General features: G+C 37.5%; 2 protein-coding genes across 7 annotated transcripts; both read right to left on the minus strand.

Moving 5' to 3' along the window:
• Nucleotides 1–563: 563 nt before the first annotated feature.
• Nucleotides 564–3,370, minus strand: LOC104597151 (laccase-17-like). Its single transcript, XM_010258572.3, has 6 exons — nt 3,175–3,370; nt 2,910–3,061; nt 2,546–2,790; nt 2,309–2,437; nt 1,198–2,169; nt 564–1,057 (listed from the first exon to the last, which is right to left on the minus strand). The coding sequence occupies exons 1-6, from the start codon at nt 3,295–3,297 to the stop codon at nt 927–929; spliced, it is 1,752 nt and encodes a 583-aa protein (XP_010256874.1). The 5' UTR covers nt 3,298–3,370; the 3' UTR covers nt 564–926.
• A 2,061-nt stretch (nt 3,371–5,431) lies between these two features.
• Nucleotides 5,432–17,314, minus strand: SDIR1 (RING/U-box superfamily protein). 6 transcript variants are annotated; one of them, XM_010258565.3, is made up of 10 exons: nt 17,099–17,314; nt 15,828–16,011; nt 10,680–10,768; nt 10,531–10,585; nt 10,382–10,434; nt 10,040–10,268; nt 9,660–9,774; nt 9,510–9,558; nt 5,957–6,082; nt 5,432–5,758 (listed from the first exon to the last, which is right to left on the minus strand). In XM_010258565.3, the coding sequence occupies exons 2-10, from the start codon at nt 15,937–15,939 to the stop codon at nt 5,633–5,635; spliced, it is 954 nt and encodes a 317-aa protein (XP_010256867.1). In that variant the 5' UTR covers nt 15,940–16,011; nt 17,099–17,314; the 3' UTR covers nt 5,432–5,632. The 6 variants fall into 6 exon arrangements, with proteins under 6 accessions (XP_010256867.1, XP_088754550.1, XP_088754549.1 ...); XM_088898424.1 differs by having other exon boundaries at nt 10,680–10,856; XM_088898423.1 differs by having other exon boundaries at nt 10,680–10,866; nt 17,099–17,231.
• Nucleotides 17,315–21,585: the final 4,271 nt, after the last annotated feature.

Below are 21,585 nucleotides of genomic sequence, written 5' to 3' on the forward strand. Positions count from 1 at the left end.
ATGGTTATATTGGTCTTCTAAAGAATTGTAATCCCCTGAAGTTGCTTGATCCTGTTTTATCGAATGGCCCAAAATCTTGGTCCATGGATAAAGCAAACTGTTCATAGCTCAGAATGTGTTTTCCTCGTCATGGTAAGCCAAAGAAGAAGAGGGTTTTCTCCTCGGGTCCATTAATTAGCTCCCAGCCTCCCAAGACTTTCTCTTGCGACATTTATTATGCATAGAGAAGTGTACATGACGAGTGATTAGAGAGTCATAGAGAATGGTTATTTGGCCTAAGATCAAAATATCAATACCTATATGTCAATGCATCCAAATACGCATGGATCCAGCCATGGATATAAATATCTTTTAATCGTTGAATTGAACCTGAACCATACGTTCTATATCTTTATACTTTTCTTTTCATCCATTTAAATAACTTTCGGTTTGAATGTTTTAAGGCCTTAACGAACATAGAAATAGTTTCCTATTTCCCTGAATATAACTTAATTTTCAAGGATAAAATGAGAATAAAAATAATAAGATACTAATTAAATTAACCACGAGAGAGAGGACTCGTAGATTAGACTTCAATATTATTGATGTTATTGCAGAAGCTTCTCAAAAAACATATCAGTCTTCTTTTCAACGTTACAAAACCAGAAAAACTTCACCACCAATTCTTTGGCCCCTTCTTTTCTACTTATTTGCGGGAGGCAGGAAAAATAAATGAACAAACTACAATAGGTGTTGGTTAAAACGTTTGCTCCTCTGTTACTAGGGAAAAGGAGGAGCAATATTCCAACACAATACAATGGAAAAGGGAAAAGGGAAAAGGGAAAAGGGAAAAACAAACAAACGATGAATAAGTTAAACCGGTACATGCACTCAGATCGAGTCAAAAAATCAAGAACGAATCCGAACAATCAAACAATTAATCAACGTTAACATTTGGGAAGATCAAACGGCGGAGGCGGTAGTTTCTGATTTGGGAGCTTCCCATCCATCACGACCCATGCCATCTTCAAACCCCAACTCGTATGGACCTCGAGGTGGCAGTGCATGAACCAGACCCCTGTGGATTGTACAGAAACCAAATCAAATAAATGTAATAAAAGTGAGAATGAGAAACGTACGTCTATCGTTTGATATCATGGTGGTTCATGCATGATATATACAGCGTTTAGCTTTATTACTAGCTAGGCTGCTACTCACCTGGATTGTCAGCGAAGAAGCGAATAGCAACCCATCCACCAGACGGCACGCCGACGGTGTTTCTTTCCACGGGATCCACAAGATTGAAGTTGGCAGGGTCCTTGTTGGGATCAAAGTTGCCAAAGCCCTGGCCAACTACGAAGAAGTTGAAGCCGTGGAGGTGGAGAGGGTGGCTTTCTGCACCAAGAATGCTTGTGTCCTGCATCACTAGCTCTACGCTGGTGTTGAACGGCAACACCACAACTTTAGTGCCATTGGTCACTAGTGTGTTGTTTGGTGGAGTGCCGGTGTAATTGAAGTGGAGTGGTGGGTTCGTTGGGAAATCAGTGGTGTAAACACCATTGGCCTGGCCGAGGAAATGGGCTTGGAGGAGAGCTGTGGTGGGCATTGCGAAGGAGACATTGTTCACAGAAGCGGAGAACTTAGTGCCATTGGGACCTTGGCAGGTTTGGTTCTGAGGGCATGGGCTTGTCCCGAGCCCCACCGTGAAGAAGAACTGCTTGTCAACGGTCTGGGGGACGTTAGCAGGAAATTCAGCTGTGGCCAAGCTGCGCAATCTGTTTGTAAAATTGGCGACGAAGGAAGTGTCATTGAGGACAGGGAGGACTGGTTTGAAGAGCTGAAGCTTCTTGATTGAAGAATTGATGGAGAGAGAGGAATCGGAGGGCTCATACTCGAGGATTCCAGCAGTGGTGGAGTTGTCGAATGTACCAAGGCCGGTTAGATATGGCCTGGCAGCCATGAGGAAGGTGGCATTGGGGAAGTGGGGCTTGGTCTTGAGAAGGACATTGGTGGTCTGTCCTGGTGCGATGACAAGTGTGTCAGTGTCCAAGGGTTTTACGTAGACTGCATCAACATCGACAACTGTGAAGGTGTGGTTGGCGATGTTGAAGAAGAGCTCATCATTGAGTGCGGCGTTGATCAATCGCAGGAGGTAAGTCTTGCCGGGTTTCACTTTCAGCTTGAACGTATCTGCCAATTAAGTCATGCATGTGTCAAAGATCAAATGAGATAGTACAATAAGCTTATGATTCCCAAAATGCATGCTCTATTAAGTCTTGTAAGTAGTAAAAGCCATTCTATAGCTAGTGTTAAGGGAATTGAAGGGTACCTTTGGCGGAGCAATTGTACAAGGGACCGGGTAACCCGTTAATCGTATAGGCATCAGAGACGTTGGGGCCCCCTCCCGTCTGCAATGCTTGGTTGATCACCGCCTCAGGGTCAGCGTTCCACCATTCTCCTGAAAACTCATCAAATCAGAGTTGAGAGTTGATGACCGTGAGAGACTAATTAAGAAGAATTAACAATGATCGAGGAACAAGAGAGATGCTTGTTGGTAGTCGGTTACCAAAAATGATGGGGACTTCCTTGTAGGGTTTGGCGAAGGGGTAGGAGGAATTGCGCTTGGGAAGAATGACAATGGGTCCGTAAAGGGTAGACCTTAGCCACGAAATGTGGGCATGCCAGAAGAGAGTTCCTCTCTGCCCTGTAATGGTGAAGTTGTACACATAGGACTGGCCAGTCTGCATGGGGCACTGAGTAATGTATGCCGGTCCATCTGCCCATCCGCTCTGCAGCTGTCTAATTCCATGCCTGTTTTCAAACACATTCAGCCAAGTTTCTGTTTAGAACGGAAAATAGGTTGCAAACTGGATATATATATGACCCGGCTGCCGGCCGGCCAGGATTATTGGAGATGAGTGTCTCCTTACCAGTGCAAGGTGATATTATTTTGAACATGGTTAACAACCTTCACAAGTACCCTGTCACCTTCCCTAGCAACGATTCGAGGTCCAGGAAACTTCCCATTGACAGTCACTATACTCTTTGTGTGGCATAGCCGTGTCACGTTCTGCAGCTTGATCTGCAAATTAATGCAAAGTAAACAGAGTGAATATGAGATATCTAAATGTAAGCATCTCTGACGATATAGATGCATCTAAGTGCAACTACTTTTGGCAATGCGGTGCAACATACTTCGAATTTGTAGTGCCTTGTTATTCCTGAATGCTGAGCAGCTATGGGTAGGAGCCACAAGTTGCTCAATAGCACCACAAGAGCCCCCACAAGTGTTGATGATGGAAGAACAAAGGAACCCATATCTCCCTCTTTGATGAAAAGAGAAGACACAAGATGAATCAACTCAACTGATTCCTGTAGACGTGTTCGTGAAAATGTTCTTGAGGCCGCTTTATATAGAAGAAGTCGAGGGTATGTTTGGTATACGTTAAATGCTGATAGATACTATTAAACGGAAGACGACAATGAAAGCACTTTTCTTCAACAAACTTCAATCGTGTTTTGATGATCTGATCAGAAGTTCACTAATAGATGTTGATCGAGCTTAATTTTAGAGTGCTATCAAAGTCAAATTATTTATTTTATCAGAACAATGTTTCTTGGGGAAATGCCCTTTACAAAAATTTTGTCTTATAACTTGCAGATGACTTTTGTCGAGCTTACTCTTGGAGACTCTCAGACTCAAGTTGGTTGGACAATGGAGACTCTCGGGTCAAGCACTTTTCTCCACCAATCTTCATTAATTCTTACTCTACATCACATTCCTTCCATATTAAGAAGCTCTCTCCTCTTCAAAAGTACTCTTCTTACTTCTATGCAAATGCAATGGTCTAATAGGAACTACTGCATAAACCATACGTTCTACCATACTAAAAATTCTGTATTCATACAACTTATGGACTGGTTTACTATGAAAGTTAACTTTCCAGTCTTCTTAAATTTAAAGGGTTGCTCGTTTAAACCTTTGAATGTATAGAAAAATAAATGTCTTCAAGTTGTAGTCTTTCCAACCGGCCGGAAATCTTTACAATCAAGCTAGATTTAATGCTTACCATCTTCTCACTTCTCATCAAGGAGTCGCTTTTGTCGAATTTCTGTCATTTTGGTTTTCGATTTTCATGCACAAATACTCGTCATATTCGGTGGGAAACATTGGTTGGTCTGTGTCGAAACAGGAGAAGGACATTTGACTAACCCAACCTTCTTTCAAGCAAGACATATAGATGGATTTGGTCGTTCCGTTATCTTCTACAATAAAACCAAAATGAAAAAGAAATCAATTAACTACTAACTAGCCTTACAAATGAAGAAACAAATAAAATAATTTTGATTTTGGTTTGATCTCTGCATAAGAATGATCTAGGATCACAATTCAGAAGTAAGGACATTATGTCCAAGACTACCAACTACGCCCCTTGTAAGGAACTCTTTCATATGAGAGTATACATACGATACGATGGGATACTTGTCACAGATTGAATAATGAAAGTGTAGTACCAAAATATGAAATAAGAAATCCGTAATAGTATTTGCCGCATGATTGGAGACTACCCTCCTGTTCCAACTATCCAAACAGACAAGGAAACGGCTTGCAAACTGGTGAACGACCTTGATCTTCCCTTTGATTTTCTTTTATCCGCCAAGAACGTTGCAACTATGGCTGCGTTTAGTTGCAATACAAATTTCATTTGTACTGGTGAAAATGCATAGGAGTGCAAATAGACTATTTGACCTTATTTGGTTTGTGAAAATAAGTAAAATGGTTTTTTATCTCACCTCATCTCTAAGAATGGAAGTAGGAGGGCTATTTGTTTAAGAATGAGGTAGGAGGCAAGAGGATGTAGTCCCCACTTCATATGAAAGATAATTAAGATAGGAAGAAAGTGGTACAACTTTTGCATCAGTTTAAGCAGTAAATCCACCAAGCTGTTCTCTTGTTAAAGTAGGATTAAACATGCAGCTTAAATCCTTCCCCAAATAGATAATTGATGGCAAATAGAGATAGACTCCAGAAGCCAGGGTCATGGAGAAGGCAAAGATCCAATCAGCCTGGTAATCCCAACCCCTTAACTCAGCTTTCAGTTTTTATTTTTTTTTCTGTTTTTTTTATTTATTTGAAACAACAAAGAGCTTTCTTAGTTTCGTTGGATATAGGATTAAGCACATAACGTTAGTGAATGTCATATTGTTCGACGATATTAAAATGATCCCGACATTACACATTTATTCCAACTGATTAGGGTCCAAGTTAACGAACCTTCTTTTCTTTCACTCCGGTAATTAAAGCATGGAGCCATGGATTACTAAAGAAAACAGAAATGTCACAACGACTAAGACGGCCAGTCCAAACAGCTACCAGCCTACCAGGTGGGCTCTCATGCGTTGCAGCCGAGAATCCCGCCTCTGTCGAAGGCTGGAGAGAGAGAGAGAGAAAGAGAGAGAGAGTACATGGAATATCTTATTGGAAGTGTTAAACTTCAAAGCTACAAACCTACACCTTGTCGGGTACATCAATCACATTGGCATTCAAGGGAAAAAGAATTCATATATATTATATGTCATGCATAACCTAAGTTGATACATATATAATTATATCGATGAAATACATACAATGGTACATGGGTGTGTGACAGCTTCAAACCATGTAGGAATTATCTACTCCACTCTCTCCATTTTCCTGCCATCCTGATGCTGCCCTAAACTTACAAACAGGGCATGTACCTTGTTGCCGCAGCCATGGGTCTATGCAGTTAGCATGGAACTGCAAAAGCAGAAACAGAGTTGTTAATCAAACAACACGTGAATTCATAGGGTAGCCATTAATACTGATCTATGAAGTTATGATGTTAAGAACCAGAACCAGAAAAAATCTAAGAGAACCCTGTATTGTGGCTGCTAAGAAATGTAGAGGGCGGAATTCACCAACAGTCAAAGATCTAACAAAGGGGAGAGGAGGAACCTGATGCAAGCATGGCAAGCTCCTGATAAGTTCCCCAACATTAACCTGCTCTAAGCAAACACTGCATGTAAGCTCATCTTCTGGAGCCTTGATGCTTCCATCTACCTTGCTGACATCTTGTTTTTTCTGCTTAACAGACAGTAAAATTGAGCGACAATCTTTGCAATGGTATTTAAAGGTGGAAAGAAACGCTTGCTACTGTGTTGACTATGAGCTAGTAATGTCAGTAGCCAAGTAAACCCCTCATGGTGCAACAGCTCGTCTAAACATTTAAACAGAGGGGAAAAAAAACTACTGTCCCACCCATGCTGTAAAGAGTACTATGTTTGCATAACATGAAATTTGTGCATAATCCTTCTAACGGTAAAGAGAAAAGGTTTGAGGGGGAAAAGGTCATGTATATTTTTTAAAGACACCAATACTAGTCAAATGGAAATAACAAACAAATACATAGATGCAATAGATGGAACATGATGATTAATAACAACATAGACATTTTATTCCTAATCACCCTCAATTATCAAAAAAATAATAATAATTACCCTCTATAGTATCAATTGCATATGTCCAGGCCACCATGGGTCCCATGGTTCAAAGTAAGTGACCAAGTACAATTCTGAGATTTTGGCTCCATTTTCAAACCTCAGCTTGGGAACGGGGCTGGTGTTGGTAGAAAATCTTGACTAGAACACATGGAATGGGGAATAAGAGCGAGAGTGCAGGATGATCAAGGAGATTGCCATGTTGGTAATTGGAGTCCATGGCCATGCCATGGTGGTAACCACAATATTGCACTTGACAGTACTGTCATGAAAAGATCAGCTAGTCGGTTGAGGACCAAACAGACTGCGTCACTGACTAGTCAATCAACACTCGTTATGCAGTCACTGCCTGACAACTAAGCATCAACTAGGTCGATTCTATTATGATTAATGACTAGTCATCCTAGCCAACCATTAAATTATTTTAAAGCTCATTTCTTGTGTATTTCTAATTATTTAAAGTAATATTATATATTTGTTCATTTTGTTATATGCTTTTTGTTGCTTTAAATACTTGTGTTGCCACATGGTTGGATCATGGGTATATAAAATAAAAATTAACCAAAAAAAAGGCAGTGGAGGAGGATTTCTTTAAAGTTTTCCACAAACAAGGGACAGACAAAATGCTCAAAAGGTTGATTGATGTAACTCTTTCTTTAAAAAACAAGATTTTTTTTTTTATGAATAATGAAGAATTTTATTAAGATAAAGTTTATACAGTTCACTGACAATTGGTTACAAAAACAGAGCTCTCCCAGAAGGTACAAAGTAAAACAAGGTTCTTTTTCTGTAATATAAAAAACAATGCTCTTTTTTTTGTTAAAAAAAAAAAGATTCAGTCCACGATTTAATGGGCAGACCAAGTAAGGAGCCCTATTAATGCATGTAGTAGATGTATCAAGATTTTATGGCAAACTATTGCTCACGCTGTATTGTGGGGTATTTGGAAGGAGAGAAATGATCACATTTTTTACAAGGACAAGTCCCAGGAAGAGCTGCTCTCTTACATCATCCATAGATGTTTTATGTGGAAAACCAGCTCTGAGCACCTGAAGGTATCTCTGTAAATGACCTCCATGGGAATTCAGTTAACTATTTCTTCTCTTGCCCCAGGCCCTTGACCCTCCCCTGAGGTTCTACCACTAGAAAGGATGGGGTGATGGCTTTGAATTTTGATGGTAGTGCCTCTAGCAATCCGGGTGTAGCTCAAATTGGAGGTGTAATCAGAGGAAGGGACAGTAACATTTGTTGGGCTTTCAGTGGAACAATTGGTATATTGCAGACTCTACTAAGGCTGAAATTGTTGCTGCTATCACCAACATCTGCATAGCTAGAGACTTGGGTACCCTGAATCTAACTATAAAAAGGAGATTCTGCAAACACTATCAAGTGGTTACAAGAAGAGGGTGGTCCCTAGAGACTAGCTCATTACTTGGCTGAAGCTAGAGGGATTTTAAATTGAATAAATTCTATGAATGTAAACCTGTGTTGGATTCCTAGGGAACTAAATTCTCTTGCTGATGGTCTATCCAAATATGTTGCTTTCTTGGATTGCCTGTATAGTGAAAATTCTCCACCTACGTAGTCTTGTGAGGTTTCTGTGTTTGGTTTCTCTATTGTACATCACCTCATGTACTCCATTTTAATGAATGAAATCTTAGTATCCTTTCTCAGGAAAAAAAAACAGGTAGAACTATTCTACCAACTTACAGGTCTTGTGCAAAATATACAAACTTGGGTCTGGACAACCTCAGTTCAAGAAGGCAGAAGGTATAAAGGTTGAAGGTCATGCTGTTAGTGAAAATAACAAACAGTATCAGGTTGATGGAGGACAAAGACAAACCAAAAGAGGGAAGCCTTAACTAAAGGTTGCTTACAAGAAGGGAAGAAATATGAAAAGGATAAAGATGGAGCAAACCACATAGTGAATATTGAACTAGCTATATCTCCACCAAGGATGCTGAGATGGAAGAGTGACACGTATGAAATGATAAAACTACATATAAATGCATTTAGGAGACCTAACAATAGCCCCTACAAGTATGAGGTAGTGGTGCCAAAGAGATAGAGTGTCTGACATAACAAACTAGGGGGATTAGTCCATCTTGAGTTTTCAACATAAAATGACTTATGACTATACTCAACATAAGCAGTTCTGCACAAAAAACATAATAAATACTATATAGAAAACACCAAGAAACAGGAGATATATTATAAATTAAAATTTGATGACAATTCTATCTAATATGGCCAAATTTCAGAAAATTATGTGTTCTCTGACATGATCTTCAAAATGATGAAAAAGAACAATTTTTGCAGAAAATGTAGTGAAATTTGTAGGCACATGCTTAGCAGAAAATATGGCACAAGTAAAAAGGATCATATGATAATGAATTAAAAAAAAAAAAAACTTTTTCTTCAAATTGTAGCAGTTACTAGCATTTCATACTTATTAATGACAAAAGTTACCAAAACCATGACAAAGTAATCCCAGAAAATTCAGTTAACCTTCAACCTCAGGTCACTTGTCAAGGCTGATGTTAGTGAGACTTGTACTACTTCTTATCATTATTTTTCTCTTCTCTTTTTCCTTGGTCATTAATTTCTTGGATTTCTACCACAATTCATTCAACTATCTTCTTTTTCACAATATAATTTCTTTGGCTTAATAAGGTTCAAGATCTTATTTTTCTTAACTTGTAGCTACAAAGGCGGAATTTAACCCAAACAATAAGACTTAACCCTTGAATTAGCTCTTAATCTTCCATATAGAAATAGAATATGCTTGTCAGTCTTTCCTGCAGGACATTGTATTTGGTAAACAAAGTTTGTAATACACCTTGTGAATCATTACTATCTATTTACCTAGTACAGAGAAGAAGATTTTGATTAGACAGATATTCTTGCTTGTATACTACTCTATCAAGATAATCATGAGGTAAATAAGCAAGTAGCTTATCTATAACTTATTCTTGCTTGTATACTACTCTATCAAGATAAAAGAAGAATACCTCAGCTGCAGATGAAGAAGATGATGCTTGTTTTACTGATGAACCATCACTGTTAACAATATTATAATTATGTCAAAACATTTTGACAAATTGCAGCATTCCCAAATTTTCCACTTAAGTGTCCCGAAAAATACAAGGATTTGAACTTGCCTATGTGGGACAGTGACCTTGTACTTGTGAACAGGAAGGGCATTGATCTCTTCCTCACTCATTGAAGGAACTGTAGAAGCATTATCAGCATCTAGTGCTCTCAAAGTTTCATAATCTGCAAAATTATTAATAGAACCATTTATCTTCATGAACTATCACACTATTTCAAATCAATGTAGATAAAAATCAAATAAGCTTTCCAAGCCCTTTTCTGCTTTAATGCTTTCTGTCAAACTTTAGTGTCCATCAAAAACAGCTTCTCTGGTAATATCAGAAACAACACTTGCAATCCCATTGTCATGGTAAACTAGTGCTGCCTTTTCAAGTTAAATAGAAAGCATGTCATAGTCAAGCAAGAAATACAACCTAGCAACCAGTACCTAGGTCATCAAATTCACGGTCAAGAAGGGCAAGCTGGAGCCTGAGTCCTTGTAATCTCCCTCTTGTTGCAAACGCTATGGAAGGTGGCATATGCAACCGCAATTCAGTGTGACCTAGAAGACCACTGGCTACTGCAGCATGAGCTTGCGCCTGAGCTTGAAATTGTTGACAAGTAGCATACATCCTGAGGCTGGTGGCCATTAAAAACACTCCCAAAAATAGCCAGAGCTACAAAGTTGAAAGGGAATCTTCTTTAGTTGCCTATAGAATAGTTTATGCTTGCCAGAAAATTATTAATCACCATGGTTAACATGCCCAAATAACAGATATGGTGAAATTACCAGAAAATTTGGTGACATTTGGTGTGAATTTAGTATCATGAACAGTAAAAGAACTGCCAAAGAAACATGTTGAATATGGATTAGATGTAAGCCATAAAAGAAATGAATATAGGAAACAATAGAGTCGATAGAAAAAACAAAAAAGAAACCTGTGACAAGGAAAGCCATTGAATTGGTATTAACTGGCCGGGCTGCAGGAACACGCTGGTATGGATAAAAAAGAACACATGAATACGTAGGTATAAAAGCACCACAAATAAGTTATTAAAAAAGCAACACAAATAATATGTCAACATACCACTGGACGTCGTTCAGGAATAATTCCTGGAAATCCACTTTCTATATCTGCTCTAGTCCCTCTGAATACAAAACTCATGGCTGCACAAGCTTTGAAAGAAATTTTCCTACGTAAGACTCTCAAAGAGCACAGGGCCCCAACCAAGTTCTTCAGTATATTTGTTAGACCTTCAATACCCTGCTAAAGTCTTAAGAGATAAAAACATTAGCATAAGGCTAAGTCTAAGAAATATGTTATGTTAATATTACCATCTTTATAACAACCAAAAGTACAATATCAGAAACTATGACCTAACCAAGAATGCCAACCCAAAAAAAAACACTAACCAAGAATACCTATGAAAAAAATTATATGCATCACATGCACATAAAAACATAAACAAGAAATACAAGAATTAAATGGCAAGGAATACTTTGTCAAAGTTCAAACCCTATAGATAAACACATGGAGACAACCAGCTCAGTAGTGATTGTGCAAAACAAAAAAAAAAGAAAAAAAAAAGTAACCAAATAGTTAAGAAAAGAGAAGATAATTGATTGAGATGATGGGAAAAACTATTTAAAGAGGACTACAGTGCAGGTTGGAGGAACAAGTGGATAAGGGAAAGATTGAAAAGAACATGCATTAGACAGTGACAATGAAGGTCCAAGATGGTCAAATACAGGGCAGGGACACTAATATAAGGATCTAGGATGAAATTCTTCATTTCCCATATTTGAGATCAATGATGCAATTTTTTTTCCTCTTCACATCACAAGTGAGTGTAATGGTAGATGATTCAAATGGTTAGGAAAAGGCAATAATTAGGACAGAAATGCACATATCAAGTCAAATAAACAAGTCAATAACAGTTTAACATGGACTGTCCCCATTCATCCAAGGAGGTTCCCAGTGTAATATTTGCTCTTTCCTAATTAGTTACTTCCAAATTCCAATTATAAATCCATATAACACCAGCTGTCAACACCAGTACAAAAAGTTGCAAATGCAAGAGAGAGAGAGAGAGAGAGAACTCTGATATGAGCAAGACTAATCCAATGACTAGAGATATCCACAAAACTTTTGTCTTATATCCCCTCACCTAGAAAAGGAGTCAAAAGTATAAACAGAGCTTGGAATGGGTTATACTTGTTGGCAGAATCTTCATCTCAAGAAAGTAACAGTGACACAACATGGGTTTATGGCATATGTGTTGGTTCCGCCTAATCTACATCTGTTTCTTAGATGCAAGTTTTGATGGACTGGTTTTCTACCCACCTAACTGGACAAACATCAAATAAATCTGATGTAGGACAAGGAGAAAAGGTCCTACATGGATGAACATGGTGGGTTAAGATGAGGAAATTATGGATTTGAATTATGAGAGGTCCAGATCTGAAAAGAGAAGAGAAGAAGAAAGAGAATAATAGCAAACCTTCAGAGAAGAAGAACAAAAACAAGAAAACATTTCCTCAGAGGTAACTTTCTTTTTATCAACAAATTAACACTTTCCCCACAGGTAACTTCAAAACAAACTTTTATTTCGTTAAATTAACACTAAAACTCGAATTACAATGACTATTTACAGACTCAACATAAGATCTCAGATCTCTCTTTACAAGCTCCAATTTAGACTTAGAAACTAGCCCAAAACAAATTCTAATTGCTTCAAAACTAAGACAACCTAATAGATAACCAATAGGGACGCCTTAATAAAGACTCTTAACTCCTAAAATAATTCCAAATATCAACTGCCAATCCTACTAAAATTAAAAAATCAAAAACAATTCTAAAAGCAACATTAAAGAATAAAAAACCAACATCCAGTCATTGACTGACACCATATCACTAAAATGACAGCAATTCACTGAAAACATGTTGAGTTTACAAGATCATGGTCTCATTGGATAAATAACTCAATATATATGATCTATCTAATAACACCAAAATCAGACAAAAAACAAGTTTTGATCCCCAAAAATAGGATGAAATAAAAATGGCATAATTGCATCTTCAATTTTTCAAAATGTCAAAAAAACTCTCTTATAAGACTATAAGCTTATTGGATGCTTTAAAACAACCAGTTCTGTTCCTAAGAAACTGACAGCCTAGAAGATAAATTTCAAAAAGAAATAAAAAATATTAAAATTCAAAACACCCAAGAATCACAAAATTGTCATTGGATGAGGAATCAGGAGAAAAGTGATTTCTTTCTCCATGGGTTCTTTCCCTGCTTCCATGCCAGTATCAAAATTATTAACTGATGAAGCAACTATAAGTTGAAATAGCCAACTAGCAAAACACTTTTCGATGTGAATTTTCACTATATCATCTTTTTTTTTTGAGAAAGAGAGAGAAAGAACGGTAAAGTATTGTGTTTTCTTCATTATCTTTTTTCACTATATCATTATATTTTTCAAATTATCAGGAAGAGAGTTTGCTTCTGCCATTTTTGGACTACAAAATTGTGGGATAAAGACCTAAACCTCCCCTGAGGTTTCTCATAAATAGTAACATCCCCCCTCTTCTAAAAGGACTTGAACCTCCCCTGTCAGTAGACAACGCCATTAAATTTGACAGAATCAATGGAAAGACTTTCTTACCCTTCATTTTTCTTCAAATTTTCTAAAGGAACCACTGAAGCAAGAATATGTTTTGGTTAAAACCATGTCAATAAACGTGTACAGGCTAAAACCTTCTAAGAGTAAGCATCTCTGCTAGCTGCCTTACAAAGTCTGTTGAGGTTTCTCCTCAAGGGTTCGAATTATGTTTTAATGGAGTCCAAGTGTAGACAGTTACAGAAATGAAACCCCATTGTTCACTCAGCTTAACAGAATATCCACATTTCATAATTGATCAAGTTCAAATCCTGATTGCTGTTGCCTGTTGGTAAATATTTGGATTAATTTCTTGAATTTAGGATCAGAAACATTACAAAAATAAAAACTCTGTGACGGTACCTATTTTACTATGCAATTAAATACAGAGACCTTTGTTTCGCTTTTAGTTTTAATTTTTCTTTCACTCCTTACAATTCTTACAAATCAAGGAAAGAGATAGATAGAAATGTGGTCCATTTCTATGACATTTCAGGAAAAAAAAAAAAGAAAAACGATGAACGCATTTAGAATCCCTCTCCAGGGCTAATGTTTGGCATACTCCAAAGGGAGCCCACACAGCTATGCAAACAACTCTATAAAAGATGGTGTGCTAAGATTCAGGATTTATGCTTGGCCTACATGCAACTATTCATTTTTTACATAGTAAGCAGCTTGTTGTCATCGGCTGATCGAAGACAACAAGTACAACAAGATGGTTATTCTTCCCATGGTAAAGCCCCTTGAATACCCATCTCTTATTCACTTTTCACAAGGTTCTCACCATTTTCTTTATGGCTCATTTGGTGGAATACTATACTAGAGGCAAGAGAGTGACAAATTCATCCAAGTGGGCAAAACTGACTTTTTGAAAGATTTTAACCTTATGTAATGTCACATATAAACGGATCTTGGCGGATTGGATTGTAAGGGAAGGTTTCTGTTTGATGACGTCATCCGAGAAGGGAGGTCTTAGTCCAATTTGAAATGAGAGGGGATGTTTTAGTATTTAGGAGAAACCTTATGGGAGGTAAATGCCTTGACTTTTAGCATTAGGTGCCGTTCTATGCAACTAGGCACCGGCCTAGGCAACAAAAATGACAAGGCAGGCGCCTTTTATAATATCATTTATATTGTTGCATCTTATTAATGTGTGTTAAAACATTACATATATATAAAGAGGTGCCACGCCCAAGTCCTAGGCACAGCACTTTCAAAAGGTGCACGCTTGGTGCACCTAGGCGTGCGCCTTGCGCCTTAGACCAGGCATGCGCCTTTTGAAAATTTTACGCTTTTTTGCTTTTTTTGAACCTAGCAGCTAGGTCAGGGGCTCCGCCCCTAAACCCCCGACCACGCCCCTCGAGGCAAGCCCAAACAAGTCCATGTTAGGGTCTTAAATTCTTAATTTTCAAACAAAAAAGATAATGATTTTATAATTTTGATTGCTTTTTAATTTTAAAATTATAAAATCATTATTTTTTGTGTGAAAATTAAGAATTTAAGACCCTAACATGGACTTGTTTGGGCTTGCCTCGAGGGGCATGGCACAAAGGTGACTCGTAGAATCAGGAATGTAATATGTTTTACATCACTTTAGCTACTTGAAGTAATGCAAGTGAGGAAAAAAGAGATTGTGGGTTTTACATGCTTGAAAATTTTTTATATGTTTAATTTTATTTTTAAATTTTCATTTGAATGCGCTTTACATGTTATGTTTATGTTTTTTTATTTTAGATAATGGGTTTTTTAAAACATTTGTTTTTTAAGTTTATATTTTTTATTAATATTATATTTAATATTTTTGAATTTTGAAATTTTTGGCATTTTTTGAATTTTCTGACTTTTTTATTTTTTAGCATTTTTTTGTATTTTTGTGCCTTGCTTCAAAAAGGCGCACACCTCGCCTTGTGCCCTGTGCCTCAAGCGTAAATTGGCCCCTGTGCCTTGCACTTTTAAAACACTAAAGAGGTTCTTTTTTTTTGCTATTCTCTCTCTCTCTCTAATTAAATAAAACAGAAACTCCATCCTTGTTTTGTCCATTTTACTTTCCATCTTGAATATTTATCATATAAAGTTAATAACCTTCTTTAGCTGCTAATTGATATGAAATTGCTCTTTTAAGTACTTATTATAGTAGTATTATTTTTAAAAATAATGAAATTAATATATGTAAAAGATCTTTATCTTTTAGGTTTGATGATTTGTCACATTTTTAGAGGAAATTTAATGTTCTTACTAAAGAGAATTGCTATTTTTTCAATTAATATAGATGTTGAATGGTATATAAAACTAGGGAACTATCCAAAAGTTAGTTTTTTTATATTATAAAATGTTTATCGCCTAGGTGACTAGGCGCCCCAATGTCACCCTGAATCGCCTAAATGCCTTCAGATGGGTTTAAGTCTTTTACCCTAAATTTTTTTTCTTTCAGCATCCAACATGTCCATACATTCATGTCAATTGGTGGAAAAAAATCTTAAGGCTGCAAATAGATCAGAACAAATTCAAATAGGGGTATATCCAATTCCAATCTGATAAGAATCAGATAGATCCATATCTACCATATACGTACCTAAAACAATAGAATTTACCACTTGAGCTGGACTGCTGGAGTTTGCACTAGTGCACCAAGATAATATCCAGAAATCTACCCTCCTTGGCAACTGCCTTCTTTTTGGTGCCATCAACTAGACTAGGACCATAGCCCCATGGTTGAGGACCTTGAGGTCCAGCATGTCAACCAATTGGGTTATGGGCTGAAGAACATAAAAAGATTTTCAGTTCTAGAACAAAAGATGAGTTAGAAGACAGTTCATTAATTACTACCACAGAGATATCTCCAACACGAGTTAAAGGTGAGAGTTGTGACACCAGAAAAAGGAGTCAACACTTGAATTCAGACTATTCTAGTTGATTGGAAGAATAACTAACCGTCAATCACCTTAACACAGGCATTCAAATTTTCCTGTCAGAGGTTACTGCAGAGAACTTCCTTGACACCCCCCCCCCCAATAAAAAAACGGAAGTTTTAAAAACAAAAATACCTTCAAGTTGAAATATTTTAGTAAGAAGCTGAATCATTAAACATAGAGGGAAAAACAGTAAAGTAATAAGTTTAGGTTCTGGAACTGAAACAACTAATAAAACTTTTTCACACTAATGCACACAACTTGCTTGATACTTGACCACCGCTGAAATGTGAACTAGTCATATTTGATAAGAGGACTTCATGACCAATAGTTTACTGTCCTGGTGCGTGACAGGAAAAATTAATTAATCCACGACAACAGTATACGTTTAAGAGAAGAAACCTTGGAAGATCATATTAGAATTCTTCATTTTCTGTGACGCTAAACGATGTAAAGGTGTCACTCTCTACAAATGGACTCATACGTATTCACATTAACAGTCTTCCTAGGTTCCTCAACTACCACCTACATTCCCTTCTCTTTAGTTTTGCATTTTTTTTCTTTCCTCGTTTTTTTCGTCGTTTCCTCTGTACATTGTTGAACCTTCCTTGTACTGAAAAAAAATCACATTTTGCAGAAAGTAAAATAATTCCTGAGTAGGAAACATTGTTGCAAGCAGAAATTTTGAACAAAATTACAAGAGAAAATACACTAATTTTGTCTCAAAACAACTCGCCCAACATCCCACAAACGAGATGTATCAAGCAACTCAAATTCATTATTCGTCTTCAAAACGAAAACGAAAATAAAACGTATAACATCAGACATCCTATAGCATCGCGGTTCCAAAACTTTCCATCGCGAAGCCCTAAAACAGTTGAAACTTGTAAAAATTGCAGGATTTAGAAAGAAGGAGAAAGAGAAAATGACTTACTGGAATGAAATGCGAATTCAAAGCAAAGATGTCACTTGTGAAGCCTCGATTACACCAAATAATCGGTTTCTTTTCTGTAAATTTTTTCCACTGACAGAGAAATAGGTGGAGCAAAACTGAAAAGAGGAGGAAAGGAAAACAAATGACCAATACGACGTGTCTATATATACCAACGCGTCCAAACCAAACTCTACTGAATTTTGTATTTATTTTGGTAAAGAATTTTCTCGAATTTTCTCGAATTAAATACCAGGTTTCTTTTGGGGGTGCTATACTGTTATTAAAGTTTAGGGTAAATTAAAAAGACCCCCCGGTAATATGGGGTCTGTGACAAAGATCCCCTATACTTTATTTTGCAACAAAAACACCCCTGTACTATGACCATGAGACAAAGACCCCTTTCCTTGAAATCTGCCATTGCAATATTTTTAATCTTCATACTACCCTTATAATAACTATTGGGACAATTGGGAGAAAAACATTATTCATTTCATTTTTCCCAACTTCATGAGCAGCAGCCGTAATCCCTTCTACCTCAGATTCTTCCACATTTTTCTCTCTTTTCCTCGATTTCTCTTCTTCCCCTTCTCCTTTCTCTTCTCCCCTTTCTTCTTCCCGCTTTCCCCTATTCTGCCTGTTCTGTCCAAACTCTCCAGTCTTCAAATTCTCCTTAGTCTTCTCTCTCCACCGCATAGGTGTAATCGTATTTGGATTACCGTCAAAAGTCTGGCTATCGATGCCTCTGAAAAAGGTAATTCTGTTCCGAGCAAGCAAAAAGAGGAAGAGGTAGAAGGTTGGACGGTGATGCTTGTGTTGGATGGTAGCTTCTCTGCGTAGGCAAAAATTTCATTCCAGATAGCATGAGGAGCTTTCATCACTCTCCACCAGTTTTCATCAAGATAATAAATGAACAACGGAGATAATAAGGCCCACACCATCATCATTAAAGTGAATCTTGACCTTTATAATAAGCTTGATAAAGGAATAGCAATGCTGTAGCCCGTAGGTTTGATCAACTCTTTGTCAAGTTAAATCATAGCAACCAATGGGGCCGGTTCTGAGAAAGCAAGGACGGAAGACCTGGCACCACAACCACCAATAGCAGAAAGCCAGAAACATGATTTGGTCTTTGTTCTGTTTGGACTCTCTGGTGTTTTTATCACTAGACTCTGATGTTCTTCATTATGGGTCTAGTGTTCTTCAGTACAGACAAAATACTATCTTTGAGAGGTTAATCGTTATGGTGGTCAACCTAATAGAGGCCTTACCATTAAACTCCAATTTAAAACTTGGAAGAAGAAGAAGAAGGAAACTGGAATTGAACTTGTGATTAGTGTGGAAGCTGAGAGGTGGGAAGGTTTTATTTTAGTCCTTACTCCTAAGAACTCGGTCAAGCACAAAACCAAGCTTCCTAATCCAAACAAAATAATTTACAGTAGTAAGACCTAATGAGTTATGAGCCCGGGAGTTCTAGATACAGAAAAACGGATTACTTTATCAAGTTCTGACTTTTCTCATGGTGGGATTGCAGAACCAGCAGCTTAGCTCAGGCGGTGAAGAGAGAAGACCAAAGAGATTTTGAAGACTAGACAGTTTGGACAGAACAGACAAAATAGAGGAAAGCAGGAAGAAGAAAGGGGAGGAGAGAAAGGGAAAGGGGAAGAAGAGAGATTGGGGGTAATGTGGGAGATGTAGACCAATATTGACCTAGTTCCCTTGTCTCTTTGATGATGGCCATTAATGTTGGAGATGTAGAGGGTCCTCCTCCTTTGTGGTTGAATCACAAACTTTTATACTAATTAGAAAATAATTAAGCACATGAAAAGCATTCCACTATTGGCCTAGTTCCCCTATTTCTCCATTGATGGGTGGTGATGTTAGAGAAGAAGAGAGTCCTCCTAACATATCCATTACTCGAATACTCTATCACAAAATTAAAGTTGGTGGTGTGATCGAAAAATCTAGTAGCATCATCAAAGTTGTTGTTGCCAAAATTTGCAGCAATGATGAAATAGGGAATTTGTTGTAGACCTTGGCTGATGAGATCTCACTTGGATCCATGTCACTTTGGGTTGGTACCTCGGCTATTAGAGCTTATGTAATCATGTTTAGGTGAACTTGGTCAAGTCAGATCAATGTGAAGTCAATTGGTCACCTTTCCCCCCAACCTTGTTGCCAGGATGCGATTTTTTGATGGTGGTTGGTTTTGGCTATATCAAAAGCAATTCGACAATGGTTACAAATGGTATTTTGTTGTGGTTTTATTTGTTCTCAAACATCAAATGTAAAAATTAAAATTATAAAATCAAATAACAAGTGTCAACACTTGATTTTTGCTCGGTCCCTTCTTTAACTCATCTCCTACATTCTAGATGCTCGATCGGATCATATCAGTCTCTTTAAAAACATGCCAAAACCCTAAAAACCCAAATTTTAGCCTAAATGTCCATAAATTCACCGTTGAATCTACATGGTTCTCTTTCAATGATCTTGATTGTGCCACATCACCACACTTGATCCCCGATCAAAGTTCATCACATGAAACAAAATCCTTAAACAACAAATCACACAAAATTTCAACCTATCATTCATCAGAGATTTCATTTCAACGCATTTACGACGCTTCTTGAGTCTAAAACCTGTGATCTGTACATACCTGACACGATCAAACCCTCCCAAATAGCCTCATAATCCCAATCCATACATATCCACCAAATTTCATCTCAAAATTCCCTCATTTAATCCATCATCAAACTTTGATTCTGTTTTGTAGAATTTTATTGATCAAAGGCTTACCTCTCATGAATCTCCATCATCCAAGCCTTATTCAACCAATTGGATCCCACCAACATGTTTAGAGACCCAAAAAAACCCTAGAACGTCAAATTTTACATCTTAATTCACATGTTTGACCTTTAAACTAGGAAAACATCATTTCAACGCACCAGATTGAATTGCCACATCAGCTGTCCCAATCTAGGATCTCAAGAGGGTGGGGACTAATGTCAGCTCCTTACTTGAGCCCATTAAAACACTTGGACCAATGAATTTGAGCTTAATAGGCATAAAAAGCTCAAAATACCAAACTGACCCCCATTTGAAACTAAGAAAGGACAACCACATTCAAAAGTTCATCAAATTTATGTTTTTTGCCACTGTTAGCCCCAAATATGGGGCTGCAACGTCTAGCACGCTCCAAACCCTCATTGGATGCACAAAATCCATAAAAAGCCTTCCAAACTCGAGAAAACATGTTGCACAAAGAATGAAGGGTCAACTGAAGGCCTTTTCCTCTAAAAAACCTTGCCTATTTCTATGAAAGCTGCTTAACCCCAAGCATTGTATTTGGATGAGTTTCAGATCCATTTCCCTCCCTTCACCTCTATAAATTGAGGCCCATCTCAAGTTTGAGGAGGGGAGAAGAGAAGAGCATTGTCATAGGCTCCTAGCCTTTGTAATGCATCCATTTTACCTAAAATCCCAAGGTCCTTGAAGTTCAAGCCCCAAAACTGCTTCCCCTATTTTCCAAACTGAAGATTTAAAGCTAAAAACACTCATCCCAACTCGATAGCTCGCCCAAGCTTCATTTGAAGTTTTTCTAGCTACTGGAAAACCTTCCTCAAGGTTGCACACGAGAGGTAAGTCTCTCATTCCGTCGTCTTTTTTTCTAAATTTAAATTCGTAAATATCTGTTTTCAGTGCTCTAGGTTGCTTGAGGTCCCATAACCATAGGAAACTTGCATTCCCGATTTTATCCAAATTGAGAAAAAGAGGTAGAAAGGCGAGGGTCTTAGGGAAATCAATACCTAAGACCCGATAACATCACCTCAAATCAATTATGGGTAAAGTTGGAAGCATTTTCACCTTACTTCTAGTGCTCTGAGCAACCATTTTCATTGGCATTTTGTTAGAATTTGAGCTTGAACTGATCCCGTTTTGGTTTGCTACAGTAGCTTGGAGAGAGGGGTGCCTAACACCTTCTCTCTCACAATCCTTCCGGATTTAGAATCTCTTAGTTGTGTGTTTTTTCCAAGGAGAATGAAGTCACTATCAAACCCAATAAATCAAATTTCCAAAGATGAATTGAGAGTCCATTTCTTCTAAAAATGGGTGGCGACTCCATTTCATTGAACTAGCCATGAGCTTCCTGGAGCTCACAACAAGCTCATGATATTATGTTACATAAACCGAAGTTGACAAATGACTAATAGAATGGTACCATCTATGTAATGACATCACCCAACAAGGGATATCATAGTCATTTGATAAAACAAAGGGAGATTTAAGTATTTGCCAAATACCTTAGGGAGGGTTTAAGTATTTTTTACTTTTTATTATTGGAAAGTTGTCAAACAATCGAATTTAGTTTGTTAAAAGTTGGCTACAAACAATCACTCTATATACACTATGAAAGCATGGAGTCTTGACGTACATTGAGAACATCTCCCTATGAATTTAACATAAATATATGGGAGATATTCCTAATA

The sequence above is a fragment of the Nelumbo nucifera genome, chromosome 2 (genome assembly GCF_055504915.1).
Source record: "Nelumbo nucifera cultivar China Antique chromosome 2, China Antique-T2T, whole genome shotgun sequence".
NCBI lineage: Eukaryota > Viridiplantae > Streptophyta > Magnoliopsida > Proteales > Nelumbonaceae > Nelumbo > Nelumbo nucifera.